The 21171-nt window shown below is 26.7% G+C and overlaps 1 protein-coding gene and 1 pseudogene across 5 annotated transcripts; one reads left to right on the top strand and one right to left on the bottom strand.

The window, feature by feature from the left end:
• The first annotated feature begins 1699 nt into the window (after nucleotides 1-1699).
• On the top strand, nucleotides 1700-20399 carry LOC145181341 (uncharacterized). Of its 4 annotated transcripts, none has more exons than XM_090072369.1 (26): nucleotides 1700-1809; nucleotides 2539-2612; nucleotides 2814-2854; nucleotides 2924-2976; nucleotides 5003-5110; nucleotides 5579-5642; nucleotides 6082-6177; nucleotides 6419-6472; nucleotides 7661-7722; nucleotides 8610-8658; nucleotides 13784-13833; nucleotides 14217-14267; nucleotides 14457-14502; nucleotides 14617-14853; nucleotides 15961-15989; nucleotides 16561-16633; nucleotides 16739-16823; nucleotides 17017-17060; nucleotides 17346-17405; nucleotides 17767-17796; nucleotides 17915-17968; nucleotides 18100-18234; nucleotides 18337-18597; nucleotides 18714-18986; nucleotides 19088-19671; nucleotides 19966-20399. In XM_090072369.1, the coding sequence occupies exons 1-26, from the start codon at nucleotides 1790-1792 to the stop codon at nucleotides 20105-20107; spliced, it is 2775 nt and encodes a 924-aa protein (XP_089928495.1). In that variant the 5' UTR covers nucleotides 1700-1789; the 3' UTR covers nucleotides 20108-20399. The 4 variants fall into 4 exon arrangements, with proteins under 4 accessions (XP_089928495.1, XP_089928496.1, XP_089928497.1 ...); XM_090072370.1 differs by having other exon boundaries at nucleotides 18714-18968; nucleotides 19966-20232; XM_090072371.1 differs by lacking the exon at nucleotides 19966-20399 and having other exon boundaries at nucleotides 19088-19799.
• On the bottom strand, nucleotides 10074-12994 carry LOC145195108 (uncharacterized; annotated as a pseudogene). The gene is made up of 5 exons (XR_016447109.1): nucleotides 12578-12994; nucleotides 11283-12504; nucleotides 11066-11186; nucleotides 10911-10954; nucleotides 10074-10821 (listed from the first exon to the last, which is right to left on the bottom strand). The product of XR_016447109.1 is annotated as an uncharacterized LOC145195108 (transcript).
• Nucleotides 20400-21171: the final 772 nt, after the last annotated feature.

Raw genomic sequence — 21171 nt, 5'->3', positions numbered from 1 at the left:
ATACTCTCGCCCTCATGATAATCCTTGATAATATATTATTGGTATAAATTTCCGGGGAGGGAGGGCCACTGCCCCTGTTGCCCCCGTGGACTCGGTGCTTATGTATATATATATATATATATATATATATATATATATATATATATATATATATATATATATATATATATATATATATATATATATATATATATATATATATATATATATAATAATCTTTTCTCGTTAGCGATTCAAAGAATTCAATAAATATGGACAAAAAAAATTTCACCAGCTGCATTTTTTATTTTAAATAGAAGAGTGTGTTTTCAATGCATTTAAAACTTTGTCCACAAACGTTTTACCAATGTTTTTCAAAAAAAAATGTTTTATCTCGTTTTAGAAAAAAACTTATTCACATCTGATTTTGTATAACGATTATGAGTTTTTAAAGTCTTTCTTACAGATGGAAAAGACATTTGAACTTGACTCAATAAAATGTGCAAGAAAAAAAAAAGTGGATGCTTAGGTTGTATTTTTCCATTTACACATTATATTCCCAACTCAGGGTAAAAAATTTTTATTAAACCTAAAAAAAATGTAATACTTATTCACGGGCTTCCTTAGATTAGGGTAGTCATTAGAGAAACTATTTAAAAACACATTAAGTCTTGATACAACTAGTCTAAGATGTTTTTGCTTATCTAGAGACGCCCATGAAATTTACCGTAATTTGGATAATAGAAAGACTGCACTTAACCTTCTTTTAGATGACCGGCCAGCGTTTCAAAATTATTATTATAATTGATACTTCAATTACTTATGATTTGTTCTAAAATATTTTAGAGTGTTAAATACAAAAAAAAGTCATTTTTATAATCAGGCCCACAGTTTTATGCTGCGCAAATTAAAAAAAAAAAAAAAGGAAATATAATTGGTATAAATTACTATTAAGTAATTGCGAGAACTCATATCTTACAACACCAAAGACTATATTGTTCTATATTTATCTAGTTAAAATGACAAAGTTTATTTCTTTGAATATGGGTTGGGACTGTAACATAATCTGTCAAAATTGTATTTATTATTAGGATTTTTTACGGTGCGGACTTCCTACTGTGTGAATCTGAGCAGACATCTATTTTAGGAGGCAATATGTTTGAAGTTCGACTGATGTGTGTATAGCATTAAGTCATGTCTAATATAGAAACCTGTATTTTATATAATTTACGCATATGCACCTCGATATATGTGAATTGAATCTGTCTACCTATCTAATCACGTATATCATTATGTATTTACTCATGTGTTGTTAACGTGAGTGTGTTTTGTAGATAAAATAACAAAACAAATCGTTTTCGCTAATACATATGCCTTATTTTCTTTTTATAAAAACTAAACACAAAAAAATAATGGAGTTTTTGTGTTTTTTCAAATTGCTTTAAAACGAATCCTTAAAGATTTTAAGATTAATGTGTCTTTTTTATTTTATCAAAATGACATTTGAGGCCTATAAAATTTTTATAAGAACTATTTACCATCATATTTAATGTTTATGAAGAGTTTATTTTATTACCTTACTAAGGATTTATCTAATTTTCAAGTTAACAAGTTTAATGAACAAATTTACTAAAGAGTCTTAAGATACAATACATATATATATATATATATATATATATATATATATATATATATATATATATATATATATATATATATATATAAATATAATTATTACTAGCTAATCTGTATAAATAAAAATTTTAGTGTATATTAAATGCTATGGTATGGACAAGTGTGATAAATCAAGATGGTTGACTCTCGTTTGAAGTATTTTTACTTAATAATAATTCTACTTTTATTTGATAAAAAGCAATTAAAATTTTTCCAAAAATAATTGTTTTTTAAAAGAATTCAAGGAAGTATTATTTCTGTGTTTTTAAAAGGTGAAGCATGGTGTTTGTGATTTTATTTGTTTTTTACATATTACAGATTTTTTTAATTATGGAATTAAGCTTTACGATCTCTAATGAGTTCCTTATAAACTGACCCTCTATTTAATATAATTAGTTGCTTCAGCACATAAAAAGCTATATGGAAATTTTTCTTTTTTAATTCTTTGTATTTACAATTTGTATTTAAATGCAGTTAAATTCATTTAATTTAAAATAAGAAATAGAACTTTTCTTCTCTTGTTTTATGAAAAAGAACTTAAAATACTTAGGAATATTTGAGGAATAAAATAAATTAAAGCTACATACATTAGTTTTTTTTATTAGTTTTAGGCTCTCTAGATAAGTTTTTTAACTTTCTTAGTGAAAGCTATTAAGTTTCTCACAAACTGTTTTTGTGTAGTGGAAATCCATGTATGCTTTGTAGAATCCTGAAAACAAAAAATTGTGTAAAAACACTTGTGTAGCATTAAAACCTACTCTTTTGATAATTTTAATTATTTAGTCCCTTTCCAAAATTTTATTATCAATGAGTTTTTTTAAAAGGTTTGCCAAACCTCTAAATCCTAATTTTATATTTACATTTAATTTTTTGGATTATATCTAGCTCTGATCCTACAACAATTTTTCATTGTTTTGCAAAAGTATTTTCATCTTTTGGTTTCACAGATAAGAACCAAGGTAAATTTTTTGCAAAGCATTTAATTTACAGAACTAAAAATGTTGAAAGTAATGTTGTTCTGTTATTTTTTTAGTTTAATTTCTGCTCATTAGAACTCTAACACATTCAGTTTTAATATGTCAATTTGATGATCAAAGAATGTTGTATATTATTTCAATAATGATTTTAAAGATCTTAATGTTTTCTCTTTTTTCTTGTAGCTTCATTAAGCAATGTTTTCCCTGAAAATTTTGAAGACAAGGTATAATAATTACTTTCTGTTTATGAGTTTTACTCAACAAAAACTAAGTTATTAAAAAAAATTTTTTAGGATGGTTTGTTGAAACAAATACCAACATTTTGCTTCCCTTGTGCTGTTAAAAGGTGATTCTAATTTTTTTGGCATTAAAATTTTCAGTTATTGTAACTTAATAAAAAATTTTGAATTAAGAAATTTACTGCTCAAACTATCTTCAGATTTTTGTATGCTACTTATACCTAACCCAATGTTCTTTTTAAAGTTTTCAATTAGTGGTTTGCTGAATTCTGCATGGATTAAAATAGAAAACTCAAAGATTTCAGTTTTGGTTCTGATTTATCTTCAAGTTAAACATTTTGTACTCCTTGTTCTTTATTGCTGCCTGAAAAGGCCTCAAAAACTTTGTGTTTTGATGTGATATTAAATAAAAGCAAATAGGTTTTTAATCATCATACAAATTGAGTTTTAAAAAATGTTTCTGGAAATATTCATGAACCTATTTTTGTAAATTTGTAATAATAATAATATTGAATAAATAAATGTAGTATTGAATTTTTATCATAAGTCTACATTCAATTTAATAAAATAAATTATCTACAGTCCTGATCAAATTATTAGCCCACCCAGACATTTTCGCCATTTATTGTGTTACTTATAAAATTTTATAGATGTACTTTTGTTGCAAATATGTTTAACAAAACTTAAGACAAAATGTTTCCAACAATGTGTTAATTAATTTATGACATCGTTGAGAAAAAGTATGCATTTCATCTATCTTTCATAAGAAAATTTAAAATTAGAAAAAGGAGTACCATTGTAGCACAAAGGCATGAAATTTTTTAAAAGAAGACTGAGAGAATCTGCAATTTAAATTAGACTAGACTCATACTTTGATTATGCTTCATTATTGTGTTCATTATTGTTAAACATGGAAGATTTTATTTATTTGAAATTTCTGAACAGCAAAATTGTTATTTGACCTACTTAAAGTTTTAGTTTCCTTTTGTATCAAAATGATCATAAATGGTGGTTTTCTGCATTTTAAAAAAAAGAGAATCTTATTGTAAGTTTGTTTCCCAGTCTATCCAAGCTTCTGCCAACTGTTATGTTTGGAATCGCTTTCATTTATTTTATATATACATATATATATATATATATATATATATATATATATATATATATATATATATATATATATATATATATATATATATATATATATATATATATATCATATATCATATATCATATATCATGTATACATATCATCACTTTATTTCATTTATTTGCAATTGCAGAGTTGGTTTAGCAAGAAATCAATGCATGTCTTAACACACAAGGCTCATTATATGTAAGGAAAAACCTCTGAGAGATTTCAAATGTGTAAAAACCATAAAATAACCTCCAAAACTGAAGAAATGGAAATAGCTTTTATTTGCATTATAAATATGCAATGTTTACTAAAAAAACAATCTATTAATAACTTAGTCTTATTCATTATGCTTTTACCAAAATGTGTTATTTATATATTATTTATATATATTTATATATTACAAATTAACATTATGTTTAAAAAAAAGAAAAAAACTTGCTCTTGTTAACTAGATTTAATGCAGCCAAATGAAAAAACTTATTAAATATTTAAGAGTGGATTAGTAATTTGATAAGGGACTGTAACAAGAACATGTAGATATTTGCATACCAAAGTAAGCTTTACTATAATATAGGGCTATTAATGTTTCACTTACATTATAAATTTAGTTATTTTAGAATGCAGCAGCTAATCTAAATGACATAATTTTTAGTATTGAATTAATAGCCAAACATTAAAAAAGATTTTTAAATTTGGAAACACTTTTCCTAATTTAATGTTAATTTATTTGATAACTAAAACTTAGTTCACATTTAATGCTGCATCAAAATCACAAAGTATTTGAGCACATTTTGTTGCAACAGTTAAACAGCCAAAGTATTTAAAACAAGAATTTAAATGAATGCACTAAAACTTAAGATTTATAAGCTGCAAAATGACAGAAGACAGTAAAAGTTTCGGATAAATTTATTGTTATAGGTTAATAAAAAGTTTTCACAAGAAATAAAGACGAAGAAGCTTTCATTAGAGTTGATCTTGATAATCTTTTTTTATTTAAGTGATGGAGTTCAATATTCCACCTTTGTACTCACAGACTTGGAAAGTAAATTCCGCTTTGGATTTTGTCGTTACCCACCTAATGCAGTTTACTGTCTATGCATTATAAGGTAATAAGTTTAAATTTTCACTTACAGCTACTGGCTTAAGAGTAAAAAATAATGCTTTTTCTGTAAGTAGTAAATAATAAATTTTTTTTTTTTTCAATTTGTTTAAATAAAAATGTTTTTTCTTTTATGGGCTTATCTAGTAAAAAATAAATAAAAGTTTGTGTAAAATCAAATAGAAATTTGTGTAAAAATTAACAGTTTATATAGTTTATTATTGTTTATTTTTACTTTTAAAGGAATGGTCTTTGATTTTAAATTTAAAATTGAATTATTTGTGTTATTTAATCTAAAAATGTTAAATCAGAACCATTTAAAAGTTCAAAAAATATGTAAAATGTATATATATTAATAAATTAATTATAATATATTTAATAAATTAGTAATATTTGAGTTTATTCCCAGTTTATATTGTAGGTTTTTTTATGTGTTTTTAACTTTTTATTATCTTTTTTGTCATTTTAATCTTAGTTATTTGCCATGGTTTGAGACATTTTATACAATACTCAATTTGTTATCTACCATCCCAGAAGAGGTATAATTTATTACCTTGTTTTCACAAATCACAAATCTATGTTTTGTTTAATATAACTTGTATTCTGTTCACAAAAACTCATCCGGGAATCCAAAAATGTTGTTGTGAAATAAAAATTAAATTTATTATTTACCCAAGTTTCGTAAAAATTCAAATAATACCCAATAAATGTTATTACAAAATAGTAAAAGTAGTTAGTGAAAAAATATTTTGCATTTTCTTTACTTTATTTGTTTATTTTTTAAAAGATTGAAAATGTTTTTTTTTTAAATCTTTATGTATAACTTTTTTATTTTTAACTTTTTATAACTTTTTGTTAATTAAATAAAATTTTGCGATGAATTCTTTATCCAAAAAAGTGTTATTGCTTTCTTGGAAATTTGCTACATTTTTCAAACCAAGACTTATTATAAAAGCTATAGTGTTAAATATATTTCAGGATGGCCTACATTTTTTAGAACTTCTATATCGTCAATTGATTCCTGATCCTGGAGGGACAATAACATTGAAATTAAATGTAGCTGGAAAAAATCAAGTGAGTATTGCTGATGCAGTATTTGCTCATGTTAACAATATTGTCAATCTTCTCTGCCTTTTTGTTTTTGTTGCCCTTTTTGTGACCCAAGGGTGTTTTATTTAAACATTGTTTACAAGAGTTAAAAGCATTTTTTTAGTTTAAGTAGTTTGCAAAAAATTAATTACAATCATTGATTTTAATATTGCTTTATTGGTTAATATTTGTTAATATTTATTGCTTAATATTACTTTATTACCAGACATACTCTATTAAAGTACCAGACACAAGAAAATTACCATCCATACCAGAAAATGTAAGTCACTACATTATAATAATTTTTTTTAAAAAAAGTATAATGCCATAATTATATCATAATGCCTTAAAGCGTTCTTTTACATTAAAACCTAAGAAATTGTTTTAATGCATTTATTGATACCTACTTTTGAATACTTTAGAGCTTCATTACTTGCCAACTTTTAAGAGAATTTATTTTAAATTTAATTATTGGGTATCAATTTTTGCATTAAAAGTTATATCTCTTGCAAGTTTTAAAGAAATAAAACTTTTTCCTTATCCTAACAAAACTACTTTTAGTGCAGTGTAAAGCATGCTTAAGTAACCTCAAAATTTCCAGACACTGCAAACAGTGACAAAGTTGTTTTGTCACTGTTTGCAGTGTTGGTTAACTACTGGTTGTGTTGAACTGTCAACTATTAATTTCTACAATAAAAATTTGCAGTTTTGAGTCTTGAGAATTTTTGTGATATTCTGGTTTGTGAATTCAATGCCATTATTTTATGATGATTTAAGAAAGTATTGCATATTGTAAAACTTCATCCTGGTGGTCATTCATACTGGTGCTGGGGTACCAGTTTGAACATATTAAATTTTTGTTAACTTTGTCAAATTTTTACCAGGAACATTTTTCAGATTGACTTAGAACAGCAACTACTAGCTTTAAACGGGGTTTAAAAAAATACTAATAAATTTCAGATTCACGTCTGTTAATCTACTGAAATATTCTCCATGAAGAAGTCTATTTAATACTTACATTAAAACCATCATTAGGACCATATATAGTAATCTAACATATACTTGAAACATTAAAATTCTTAAATTGTATGAGCTCTTCTCTTAATTTTATATCACTGGTTCCCCAGTATCAGAGCTAATGTAGATTGAACAAGAGTGAGTTAAAGTAGATGAGATTTTTATCTTTAGTAGACATGTGTCTCAAAAAGATGAAAATCAAATAACTGCTTCTTCTGTTCTCCAAATTAATTTTAACAAATAATATTAAATTGAATATTTTACTATTTTTTTAATATTTGCTATTTTTCAAATTTTTTTCTATTTTGTAAAGTGAAAATACAAAATACACACCCCCAAAACCAAATTTTTAAATCTAAAATTAATAAGGCACTTTTTTGCATCACCCCCTGTATACATTCACTACTCTAATCATTACTTGTTAAAATTTCATTTCTGTTTCGTTTTTTAGAGAAACCTGACAGAGTATTATGCAAAAATACAACCTATGAATATGATTTATTTGTTTGTTAGGTATATTTTATGATTTTTTACTTTTGTTTATTTATTTTTTAGTAGTTTTTAGCAATTGTTTGCATTACTGTTGTGATAGCATCTTTACTTTTCTGTTAATCATGTTTAAAATAATAATCATAATAAATACAATTAGTTAAATAAACTTGATATTTATTAAATAAAGGTGCCCCCATTAAAAGCACAAAGACAGAAAAAATTTTAACAGAAAAGTCAAAAAATAGTTATATTACAAATGTGTCATATATAAGATAACAGTTTTTTTTCTGTGTTTGTAAGTAATTGATCTTTTAAAAATCAACTTGTACAGATTGTCTTTGGCATGCTTAAAAGTATCAAGATTTTATCACAAAATGAAGCTTTAAGCTTTTTTTTATGATTTATTTTAATAACAAGCCCTTCTTGATCTTTCGGCTACCTCTAAAATACTTGCTTCCTTTTTGATGTTGTAAGAATGTTTGTAGTAACTTTCCGTGCTATATAGTGAATTTGCCAGGTAACTCCTGCTTAATAAGAATAGGTTTGAGTATTCGAATATTGTAACTATAATTCTATATATATTTTTTATATATATGTATTTATCTTACTGTGTATTTTTAGAAGAAAATATATTTTAATTATGATTAGTGGTATTTAAATTGATTATTTTCTCTTGCAAAATGCAACTTTAAATTTCCCTTCATTTTTTGTATTATTTTTTAAGCACATCACTGATAATGGTAAACAAAAATGTAGCAAATATGCATCTGCGAATATTCCAAGCATCTGAATCCCTTTTTTGCAACTTGGTCACATGACTTTTTTAATAGTGCTTTTGTTTTCCTTTTATAAAAAAAAGTTTTAAAAAAAAATCTTTGTTAAGAAAGAGTTTTTTTCATTTCATTTAGTATGCTGTTTGAAAGAAGAATTATTGTAACTTCAGAGAAGCTCAGTGTGGTTTGTGACTCTTTTATGTTGTTTTATTTGTTCATTGTTTTCTTTTATGTTAATCGTAAAAAAATTCTGAATTTTATGTAATTTTATAATTACTATTACTTAATGTTACTTTTTTTTTTAATTATTGCTAATTTATAATTATTTTATGATTAATTTATAATAATTTGAAACAGTTACTTGTAAAAGTATCAGAAAAGCTTTTCTATTAAAATTTCTTGTTTCGAATAAATAGAATTAATGTCATGATTCTTTTTTAATGGAGACTTATTGTAACTAAAAAATTTTAGAACAGGAAGACACCAATACTATGTTGTGGTAGTTGTTTTCCTCTTATTCTTAAGATTGATCATTGTTTTTAAATAATTTTTGTATTACTTATTTATAATCATATAAAAATGAAGTTGACAATGGAAAAAAAGCAATGACATATTATTCGAAACTTGAACAAAACAATATACATTTTTGGAAATTTAAATCTTGCCCACCAACATTTAAATTCCTAAAAGCCCAAACCACATTTATAACTTTGTGTAACTTAATTTGTCTTTAAAATGGCTTGTTATTGGGTGGGATATGTCCATGATTAAAGACATCTTAAACTTGTTATTCCCAAAGACGTTAAGATGTCATACAGATGTCTTAATTATAATTATCTTACAAAAATGCGGCAGATGTTTCATGTTTTTGTTTTTCATATTTCATATATTATTTCATTTATCATAAAAAGCACAAAATAACCCATCAGTTTTTGTCAAATGAAGTTAAGGTTATATATAGAACATATATATGTATATGCTCAACAACAGATATATATTAGGGTGTTTCAAAAAAAAGTCATGTCTGAAAAAAAAAAAGAGCCCTAGCTTATCATCTGCCCAGACCATGATTTAGTACTAAGGATTTTTTTTTTTTTATATTTGAAAATCCTAAGGGTCCCTCCAGGGGGTAAAAGGGGCAGTTTTTTTAGCGTTTTGTACCATTTTTAAAACAGTTTGGAGGAAGTCTTAACATTAAAATTTTTAATTTTTTTTTTATATTTCTGTTTTTAAAGACCTAGTTAATCTAAATAAGACAGACTCTATTCTCCAAAAAAAAAAAAGCTTCTAAAAACTGTTTTAAAAAATCCTAAATTTAGGGTTTTTTTGATTTTATAAAACCCATAAATGTTAAACAATATTTTTTTGAAATTCATATTAGTAGGTTTATTTTCGATTAAATTTTCGATGCAGTATTATATTAAATTCACTTGTATTCAGCTACAGAGTTTATTCTAGGAAATAATAAAAAAAGAGGGCCTGGGAATGAATAATAAGGAAATGATTAAATATTTTTTGTAATGAAATATTCAAAACCAAATGGTTTTTTCCGAAAACTAAAAAAAAATAAAAATTTATGAAACTACAAAAAACTTCAAATCCAATGTAAAATTTGTTTTAAATTGAAATACAGTAATCTTAGTTAATTTATGATCATCTTTATTACAGCTATCTATTAAAAACAAAGTAATTTTTCAAATTAAAAACAGATTAAAAATTTGTTAAAGAAAAAAATGTAAAATAAAAAACTAGATTTTTTTTCTGCTAGCAGCATTTTCATAATCGATTTTTTTTCTGCTTTTTCTGTTTTTCTTGTAATCATTTGTGAAGAGAAGGGTGTCCTGCCTTTTCTCCTCAGAATATGCTCTGTTTATTAGGTCTTAAACTAATTTTACCGCCCTTTCAGAGCAGTCATTAACAACATCAGTCCAATTACTGTTGCTTTAAATTCTAGATAAAAATCATTGAATTTCCAAAATTCTGGTGGTGTTTTCATCCATTGAGTTTCTGCTTTTCCATGTCTAAGCATATCAAAAACTAGCCACGACTTGTCTGTTATTAATGGAGCTAAACTAGGAGGCTCATCTTTACTGAAGTTAAGGCTTTTTAATATAGCTTGGTCCATTATTTGGCGCTCCAAAGGGAAATTTTCATTTGGACATCTTGGTAAACTATACAGTTTCTTGGCCATATCACCACGTTCCCTACATTCTTCATCTGCTAGAGCAAAAACTACCAAAGTGGGATCCAAATACCAAGTATGTCTAAGAATAGAGCTCGTAACAGCTTGGGAGCCAAGTAGATTCCATTCCTCATATCTTTTCATTTGCCAGTAAGCTTTCATATCCTAATAAACAGTATTAATAAACATTTTGAATCATTTTAATCAATAGCAAGCTTTCTAACCTCTCAATAAATTATTAAAAGACCATATACCTGTGCTGGTGCTAAAGAACTTAACTCTGCTTTTAGAAACCACTCTGTATAGAAAAGAGATATGAATAAAACCATACCAGTTATTTCTTCTTTTTCTTTGTTAGTCAGGTTTGGAATTTCATTCATTAAAAGATACAATTTTAAATAGTATAAACCTTTTCCCATGAATCTTGAATGGTGAACTGGTCCCGGTAAATGGAATTTAAACCTATTTGACGATAGAACCATTAAAGTAAGTTCAGCTAGCTCATGGTATTCTTTTCTAACATTTCCATCCTAATAAATTTTTAATATATTTTTAATTTGTTACAATCGTTTCTTTTAAATATTTAGAATAAATAGACATAAACAAAATCAAAATTATAATAGCACCTTTTTAAAGATCTTTGAATTGATCACATTAGTAAAAAACTGAATAGCAGCTAATTTTTGATTATATATCCATGTTCCAGGTGGTATTATTAGTCTTTTCAGCTCCTTAGTTTCAGTATCTACACAGTTCCAATTTTTTTTTAGAAATTCAAATAGTTTGTTTTCTGGACCAGAAGTTTCGCTGCTAGGGTAAATCTTCCAGAAATGAGTTATGTGTCGCTCAATTACATGATGTCTACATGCAATCAGCAACAACGGGCGTTGAATCTGTTGAACTAATCTCATGCAAGTACCTTGCCATCTTCCTGTATTTGCTGAAGTTGTGTCAAAGCAGAGACATTTAACTTTATCTCCTAATCCAAAAAACTCCATTAATTCAAAAATAGCTTGCTTTTGATTAACCCCTGAACTAGACTCTATTGGAGGAATGCCAAGTAGTTCTGTTTTCCCATCAATCCTTACCAAAACTGCAATTCTATCTTTTTTTAATTGCTTTCCTTCCGTCAATTCATTTACTATTTTTCCATCAAAGTGTATGGTCATTAGTGAATCTGATGATACTACACTGTTTTTTATATATTCCCTTATTTCTGTTGCTCCGGCAGATACTATGTTCTCTGCAGCTCTATAAGATGTTGATTTAGAGTACTTAAAGTTTGCTACAGAACCACCAGCCATGACAATAACACTACTAATCAAAGCTGTATGTTGGTGGGGTGTTATACCCTCTCCCACTGCTGTATGAGCAGTAGACTGAAGTATATTTTTAGGAAGAAGAACAGAATTTTGAGTATTAGGAATCTCATTAAAATCAAAGTCGATATCTGTTTCCTGGCCTAAATCGTCGCTAGTGTAACTAGAAGAACTTAGATAATCTAAACCATTTTTATCTAACTCTACACATAGCTCTTTTTCTAAATTTGATTTGCTTCTTTTCTTTCTTCCTACAGAATACTCATATCTTTTATCTTTTCCTCCAAGACTTCCTTTCCTTTCCCAAAGCTGGTCTTCTAAGAAAGAAATATCTTCTTCCTTGTCTTTCACTTTTCTCATTTTATCTTTTAATATTTCCTCAAACATAACATGAGGATGTTTTCCAATCCAAAATACTTTATTCATTTGTTCTTCAAATAAATGTCTTTTTTTTACTTCAGCAAGATTTGTTCTTTTTCTTTTATCTTTTAATTTCATCCACTCTTTTAACAGTTTCTCAACTTTATTCCTTTAAAAAATAATATTTGCTTGTATAATGGTTTATGGATTAAACTGATTTAGAGTTCAATGATAAAACTTACCTTAGCTTTTGTATTGTAAGCACCTTAAATCCACCACGTATCCAAGGACCCATTAGTTTAGATAATATGCAGCAGTCAAACTGATCAACTGGGCAGTTAGGTATGAAAGAGGAACTTTTGTTAGTACAACCTACTAAGCACTTAAGTTTTGCTTCACATCTTAATTTTTGTAGAAAGAGATAATATTGAATTACCTCTTTAGCAGTTGCAAATTTATTTGCTGGAAGTTTTATGATATATTTTTTAACTAAAAATATTTCAACCAATCTATTACTTCTAACTTTTTTTTTCGGTGGCATTTTAACAATTTTTTTATTTTTAATCTAAAAACAAAGTTTTATATAACATATATTTAAATAAAACATTATTTACTGAAAAGATTTAAAATTTTATTTAAAAAAATATATAAATAAGTACACCGTAAAAATATTTGTTTTTGTTATATATTTATGGATTTTTGGGTTTTTTAAAACAGTTTTTAGAATTTTATTTTATTTTTTTGAGAATAGAGCCCGTTTTATTTAGATTAACTAGGTCTTTACAAACAGAAATATGAAAAAAACATTTGAAAATTTTAATGTTAAGACTTCCTCCAAACTCTTTTAAAAATGGTACAAAACGCTCTAAAAATTGCCCCTTTTACCCCCTGGAGGGACTCTTAGGATTTTCAAAAATAATAAAAAAAAAAAATCCTTAGTACTAAATCATGGTCTGGGCAGATGATAAGCTAGGGCTCTTTTTTTTTTTCAGACATGACTTTTTTTTGAAACACCCTAATATATATACACACATACGTCTTTTAAGCAGTCTTTAAGATGACTTAAATATGACAGCTTTAAGACATTTTAAATAAGACAGCTTACAGTGTTTCATTTTAGACCAGTTTAAGACAACTTTAAGACGCCTTAAATCTTTGTGTAACTATTTTTATACAAAAATGTTTTTTTATCATAAAAATAAACCTCTCCAGTTTTTCTATTGAAAAGTAATTTTTGTGTTAGCTTCAAATAGCATCATTCAAAACATTTAAAATTTGATACTGGTTATGTTAATTACTCTAGCTTAAGTTTTTTTTAGTTTTATTTTCTTTTTTTACATACATATATTATTTAAATATTATATAAATTATACAAATGTGCTAAAAAAAAATCCTATACTAATAAATGGACATATAATTATACTTAACATCACTTATAATTTTTTTAGCTCACGGCTGTTGTCCATGGTTCAGTATCTCTTCTCTACCCGATGCAATGGTTTTTTTTTTTATTAATATTGTTACATTTTTGGAATTGGTGGAATGTAATTTTTAATGCACAGTACTTCTGAGTTTATATTTACTTAAAGATGACATTGATCATAAGTTTAAATTTTTAAGTTTACAGGTCAAGAATAACTAAAGTACACTTTGTTTAGAACAATTTCCTTAATGTAGTAGAAAGTAATATTAATAGTTATTTTTACATATAGGTAGATTAATATTCCAGATATTTAATTTTTGTAATTCAAAAATTGCCATTTATATGTAAATATAAAACATGAATATTAATCAGTTAATATTGTTGATAACTTCAAATATAATTTTTGTGATGCTTTAAAAATTAATAAACCTAGTTTTTTTTTTATTTTTAACTTTCAGGCAGCACATCTTTGTTCCCATTCTTCCTCCGCATTTAATAGATTATTGCTGGTAAGTTTTTTTGCTTGTTAAGATCAATTATATATTTGTTTTATTGTGTAACAAAAATGCATCTCCTGCCTATTTAATGTACTTTCTCTGTGTTATTGATATTTAGTTTGTGCTATTAATATTTAAAGTAAAAAGTAAATAAGTAATAAGAATTTAAACGTAGCTCATTAAAACGTAATAATATTTTAGTGCACCAATGCCATTCTTGCTTGGTGTGCATTCTTCAATGATGGCTGTGAGCTGATTATTTTTTTCTATCTTTATGTTATATTTTCTTAATTTTTAATGAGGTTATGTTATTTTTAAAGAAAGTCTAAAATAGTTTTATTCATAACTTTTTATTACTTAGAAAGTTCGACAAATGCCAATGAACGAAGTTGTCATTTTGAATGCAGATACTAATGAAATTGAGTTTGATGAAAAGGATATGGATAGTTTCCCTTCAAAAATTACTCGTCGATTACATAAACATCTTCAGCGAACAGAAAAAGCATTAAATAAATATGTATCGACATTGTTTTTGAAAGCACTCGCTGACTTGATTGGTGGGTATAGAGATGCTTTAAAGTTTACAGATACACCTAAGGTATTTCATATTAGTACAATCGTGTACAATCTTGCTTATGAATAATTAAGAGTTTATATTAAGAATCAAATTGGAGTTGGCATTGCTTTAAGAAATGTTACTTATTGATATTGCATCATGGCCATGTTCATTCTAAAATACATTAAAAACAACAAAATATGAAAGTTTAAAGTTCTAAATGTCAAATTTTTTATTCTTAAAGTTTTACTTTTTTAGTGATTAGTTTAAATTATTTTTAACATTAACTTGATTTTAAAAATAGTTAATGTAAAAAAAGGTTTGATAAATTTCAAATAAAAAAATCAATGAATGACACATTTTTGAAATTGTACAAATTATATGCACAATAAAAAAATCATAAATGTAAATCAACAAATTCACTCCATTCTTTCTACAAAAGTAGTTAAATTTATAAAATTATTATTTGTCTTTTGAAATTATTTTTAATTGAGAAAACTTAAGCTTCTATAGCCTAAATATTTCTCAATTGAAATCATCTGGAATAAATTAATTGCTGGAACTAAATTTTACGGTTAGACAATGATATTTTAAAACATTTTTTGTTATCACCTTGCTACAATAAGTCTTAAAACGTGAAGTAGAGAGTTTATTTGCAATCTGTTTGTTTGGCTGTTTGGTAAGAAAAAGTGAGAAAAGTCTTAAATTGTTTTTTAGATTTTTTCTATTTTTTAATTGGTCAAATAGTATTCAAAGTGAACATTTCAAAAATATTTTCAATTTAAATGTTTAAAAAATTTTTAATTTCTTTTCTTTTGTTTTACTTGCAATAACCAAGAAAGATGTAAATTTGCTTTAGTTTGCATAAAAATGCGTAAAACTTAACAAGTAAAAAAAAGTTTTCACCTTTGGGTGTATAAAAGGTTAAAAAGCTTTTTCATTGATCAATAGTAAGGTTCAAAAAATACTTTAACAGGAGATCAACATAAAGTGGGTTGAGACTTTCTTTTTCTATTTTTTAATTAGTTTCTTTATAATTCTTTATATTTTAAGTTTTTTTAACTTTTTTAAATTATTGATAAATATTAGATGCATTAGTTATTCAATTGCTGAAATGTTTTTTTTTTCTTTTTTTTAATGCTTCTTCAGGGTGGGCGCATTGTTTTTGATGATGAAATGTAAGACTGTTTTTATAAAGCCATTTTTTTTTTATTCAAATTTACAAATAACTTATCTACACATTAAATGTTCAAGAGTTATATTTTAATGTGTTACACTGTTGTGTATTAAAAATTTTTTAATGTAGATATTTTTAAAATGTAGGTATTTTTAAAATATAGTAGGTATTTCAAATGTGTTATTTTTAATTTTACTGTGACATGAGATTAAATATGTAACAGGCTTTTGAAGTTTTTTGAATTGCAAAAACTGCAAATCAAAAGGTCTTCTGCTGTTTTTCCTTAAAAACAGATTTTTGAAGTGTATTTCTAATGTTAAAAAGAAGATGGTTCATTTGTTTTTTTTTAAAAAAATCATCAAAAAATTAAGATGAAAGTTTGCAATAAATTTTAACTAGAAAAGAAAAGTAAACAGGGTATTTCAAAACATATACTAAGACATTCAATTAATACTGGTCTCGGTTATAACTTTTGTTCTAGTTGTAACTTGATTTAAAAGCTACCTAAACTAAATTTAGTTAAGGGGATGCATCTTTCCAAACACAAATCAGTTAAGTCATTTTTTACTTAGGTTCTTAAATACTCGGGTTGGAAGCATGAAACTCTTTCTTGATCAAATACTTGATTTACAGTCTTTCAGACAGGTATGAGGTTAATTAATTTTCACATGTTAATGTCCTCTTTTTTTGGAAAAGTTATTTGCAAAAAAAAAAAATTATTATTTTTTTAATGTTGCTTTGTGTTAAAAGTTTATTGCTGGTCGATTGGACATGCTGAATGATGGAATGGAAATGATGGATGTTTTTGAGCAGGCTGTCATTGAAAGAAATGCAGGTAATACTTAGTCTCACTTGTTATAGATCAGTCTTCAATTTTCACTGTTAGGTTGTTAAAGTTTTTTTCTCTTTACTCTTTTTCTTTGTTTCTTTAAAATTGTATTATGTGTTGATTACGTATGTTTATAAATAGTCAATATGTAAGTACAATAATTGTTTGTATAGTCTTGTATATGTATATATATTTTTAGAATATGATGCTGATGTTTATGCACAGTGGAGAGAGAAAATGAAGGTACATTTTCAAACAATAATTATAGCAGTGCTGCTGTGGCTTTGTGTATAGCTTAAATTCTCTAAGGAGATCATTTTAAGGATACATGTAATTGTTAGAAATAGTAGTGATTTGTGATATAGATTTTTGGGTTATATTAAGTTTAGCTTTCACAGATCTAATAATAAAAAAAGATGCTTAGCTTTGCTGCTGTTACTCAGTAAACACTCTGGTCACACTTTCAAGTTAAAGTGTGATCTTTTCTCATTTTTTCATTACCTTATACTTGTGTTGTTGTATTTTTAGAAAGGAGGTGGAGCATTAAAAAAGTCAGTCGAAGGGAAGTATGGTCATTTGAAAGAAATGGTATATTTGTAGGCTCTTGATAATTTTGTTAACTTATTTTCGGTTTTTTTTTTCAGATTAGTTGCCAGACATTTATCACATTAAAGTTTTGTAATTTACAATCACTATAAAGATGCATGATACACTTAATATAGTTTTAATTATAAGTTTGGTAGAATTTAGCTTGAAATAAATCATACCAATGTTGGTTTTTCAGAAAATAAAATAGAAATGTTTTTGAAAAAATTTCCAGATTCATTGAACATGTTTGGGATTTTTGTTGTTTATTTGAAGAGAGTGAGAGACGTTTCTTTGTTGTTTTTTTTTAAACAGTGATAATTTATAAAAATAATTTAATGAACACAATTTTATTACATTTAAGGTCAGTGAAATAGAAGTCAAAGAAATGAAGGTTCACTTTTTTTTTTAAATTGTTTAAATATTATTATAATATTACATTGATTCATTTTATTTGTACTTGATAATTATGTTTATGCACTTATAGTAATTTTTGGGGTGGGTGGGTTTAGAAAAAGTTAACATCTAAAGTCAAAGATAGTTATAAAGGCATAATGAAAATAAAGGTATGTTCTATATTCAATTGAAAGCTTAATCATTATATGTGTGTGTGTATATTTATATGTATATGTGTGTGTGTGTGTACACATTTATGTATGTACAAGTTTTTAAAACATAGTTCATTGTGTTATTACAGGAAAATAAAAAAACTGAGGAATTTGAATCGGGTGCGTCAGTGAAACGCGTAAATACTATGCCGCAAGGAGCGCCGAAGAAAAACCCACCTAAGGTTGAAAGGCATTCATTGTATGCTTCTTACAACCGTAAAACGGTAAGTTTGGTTGCTTTTTAGTAAGTTTTTTCTTGTTGTTGTATTAAGTAATTTTATTTCTTCTATACGTATTTCTAACCTCGCATTTCTCTTCTTTCTTAGCATCCACCACCAGCTAAAACACCTCCGCCGCGTCCGCCACAACCCTTTGAGAATACTCACAGCAGGTTAACTCCTAAGGAAACTTCGTCATTACATATGCAGCGAAAGGACTATTTGCGTGTCGAAACAAACGTCATTGAATCACACAGTGAACCAAATATATCTGCTCTTCTCAATATTAGCTCACCTGAGTCATCTGTTCCTGGAAGTTCAGAAGACATATTTTGCTCAAATCCTGATCTAAATGGAAGAATTATTGAAGTACGTTTTATTTAGAATCATTTACTAAGCCTTGAGAGAATCTGTATTTTGCTGTTTTTATTGATTCTGACAACCCGATAATTTGTGGATACCTTTACATATGCTTTTATTTTTAGTCTAAACAGTGTGTGCTAAATAAAAAACGTTTATCAAGACCGATTCGTAGCTCTGACGAAAACGCCCAGAAACTCTCTCGTCAAAACAATAACTTGGAAATATCTCATGTATCTAAAGACTTCCTGGGCATTGAAACTCATTGTCCTAAATCGTATAGCGAACCAAATGTAAATGCTTTGATTGATATGAGCTCATCAGAGTCGTCGGTTGAAAGCAGTTCAGATGATTTATCGAAGTCTAATTCCAGTCATAGTGTGAGTTCGAATAGCGAAGTAAACTGTTTTTTTTTTTTTTTTTTTTTTTTTTTTGATTTATTTGATCATTCATGGAACATGCAAGTTTAAATAATTCAGATTTTAATTTAAAATTTTAGTTTGAAAGATTCTTCGTTAACGAAGCCTTTATCGAAGATTTATCCAAAACTAGAGATTTTGAATTTTTGCAGTGTAAAGACAATAAACCTATCCAGAAATCTTCAAAAGAATCATTGAAAAGATCAGGTCCTAATGATTCTAGATCTAAAATAGTACCCCCACCTCGTCCACCTCCAATATCAACATCCGTTAAACCGGTTCGACCTCCGTTAATAAGTAAAAGCAACTTTGATCCAACTTTCCATCACGAAGACAATCAAAGCATCTCCAATGCTATTCGAGAAGATTTGCCTTTTTACAAGCCATCGTCAGATCTATTAAGCTTAGATAATTCGCTTTTTCAAGACACAGTGGCTTCTTTATCTGCAGATGCTCGCTTGTTTGTTACAAGTCCTCTTAATTCCAGGCGTTCAGCTGTTAAGGAACTATCCGAGAAAAGTGCTGAAAGGTTACCAGGTGAATTACCGTCCAAGAATCTATTTGAGGTACCGCGAAAAACGCAATCAAAGAAAGAGGATGCCAACGATTGTTTTGCTGATTGTTTGCAGGCGGCAAAAAATGAATTGGAATTAAAAAAGAAAAGGTGATAATTGTTTTACGATGACGTCGACCTTTTAATGGATTGCATTAACGAAATTTATGCAAACGAGGTCTAAATTTATAAGCGTTGTGACAAACTGCTCTTTGATTAAAATTTCAATCTTTTTCTGTTTTGAAATTATGTTTCTCTGTTGTTTCTCCTCATATTATTGCTTTCTTTTGTTTTTTTCCTGTTTTTTTTTTTTATTATTATTAATATCCTAAAGCTAGTAATAGAGCTAGTGATAGTGGTGAATCGGAGCTTTGTCTTAATTATCTAATTTACTAACACTTTTAGTGAAGATCTTGAGACGGGACATTTTCCACTGATAAACGACGTAACTGCATTGACTATAAACAGGACTGATTCTCGAAACCGACGGAGTAATAGTAACTTTGCTGAACTGCATATTGATCGGATGCATTATGAAGAAATATGATTTACGTTTTTTATTAATCTTTTTGCAAACGCAAACAATTCTCTCTAAAAAAGAAGCTCTTCGATAGTGTTATAATTTTTTCTCTGCCGTAAAACTGATTTTTTGTTTGTTATCGAGCCTATTTTGCGAAGCTCGTTTTATGATAAGTCAATAAAGTGAAGTTATTTTCGTAATAAATTTATTAAATTGTAGCATATATATGTACATATATATATTTGGAAGGTTTTATATAAAATGTACCTTTTAATATTTCAATTATATTGCCTAATGGCATATGTTATTTTTAAAAAAATGGAATTTTTTTATGCCTCTGTTTGGATTTTTTATTCATTTGCTAGATGTTAATTTTTATTAAAGAGAAAGCGCAATTGAAGTGCTTCGAACTTCGAATATTAAAGACTAGTTCAGTGAGAATATGCGAGAGACATCTACGCATCTGAAATTCCTCCTGAAATACAAGTTTGTTTTAATATTTACAAGTATTAAATTTGCGTTTTTAAGCAAAATTTTATTATCTCTTCACTGATGTTCTCTCCACAATTATTTTATCTCCACACTTTTTTTCTCCCCACTTATATTCTCTCCACACCTTTTTTCTCCGCAGTCATTTTATCTCCACACTTATGTTATCTCCAAATAGTACGTTTGTTTTGTTTCGATTGTCTTGCTGTTGAAATTTGTGATGTTCAAAGTTTTGGAGGAATCAAAATGAACAACAATCTGTTTTTTTTTTAAAAAATTTAACAATCCTCAAGAATGTACAAGTGTGCAATGTGCAAGTTCCATTTGAATAATTGCAAATAATCACAACCAACAAGAAAATAGACTACGTAAATAATTGGTCCCAATATAATACGTAATGTTCAGTGCGAATTATAATTGACGTAATTCAATTATAGATAATTGCAATGTTCTCCACTCAACTTTTTTTTCTTTTTCTCAAAACATAGACATAAACACAGTCGATTTTTAGAACCACAAAATAAAATATACCTCAGTCTTCTCCATCAGTTTTGGTAAAATACTGAAGATCTTTGCAGGACCGTCCTCACTATCAAACAATC

This window comes from Hydra viridissima, unplaced genomic scaffold (genome assembly GCF_058129835.1).
Source record: "Hydra viridissima isolate aposymbiotic clone 2 unplaced genomic scaffold, HvirCarnegie_v1 scaffold_14, whole genome shotgun sequence".
NCBI lineage: Eukaryota > Metazoa > Cnidaria > Hydrozoa > Anthoathecata > Hydridae > Hydra > Hydra viridissima.
Note: the sequence above shows the minus strand (reverse complement) of the source record. Positions and strands in the feature narration are given on the sequence as shown.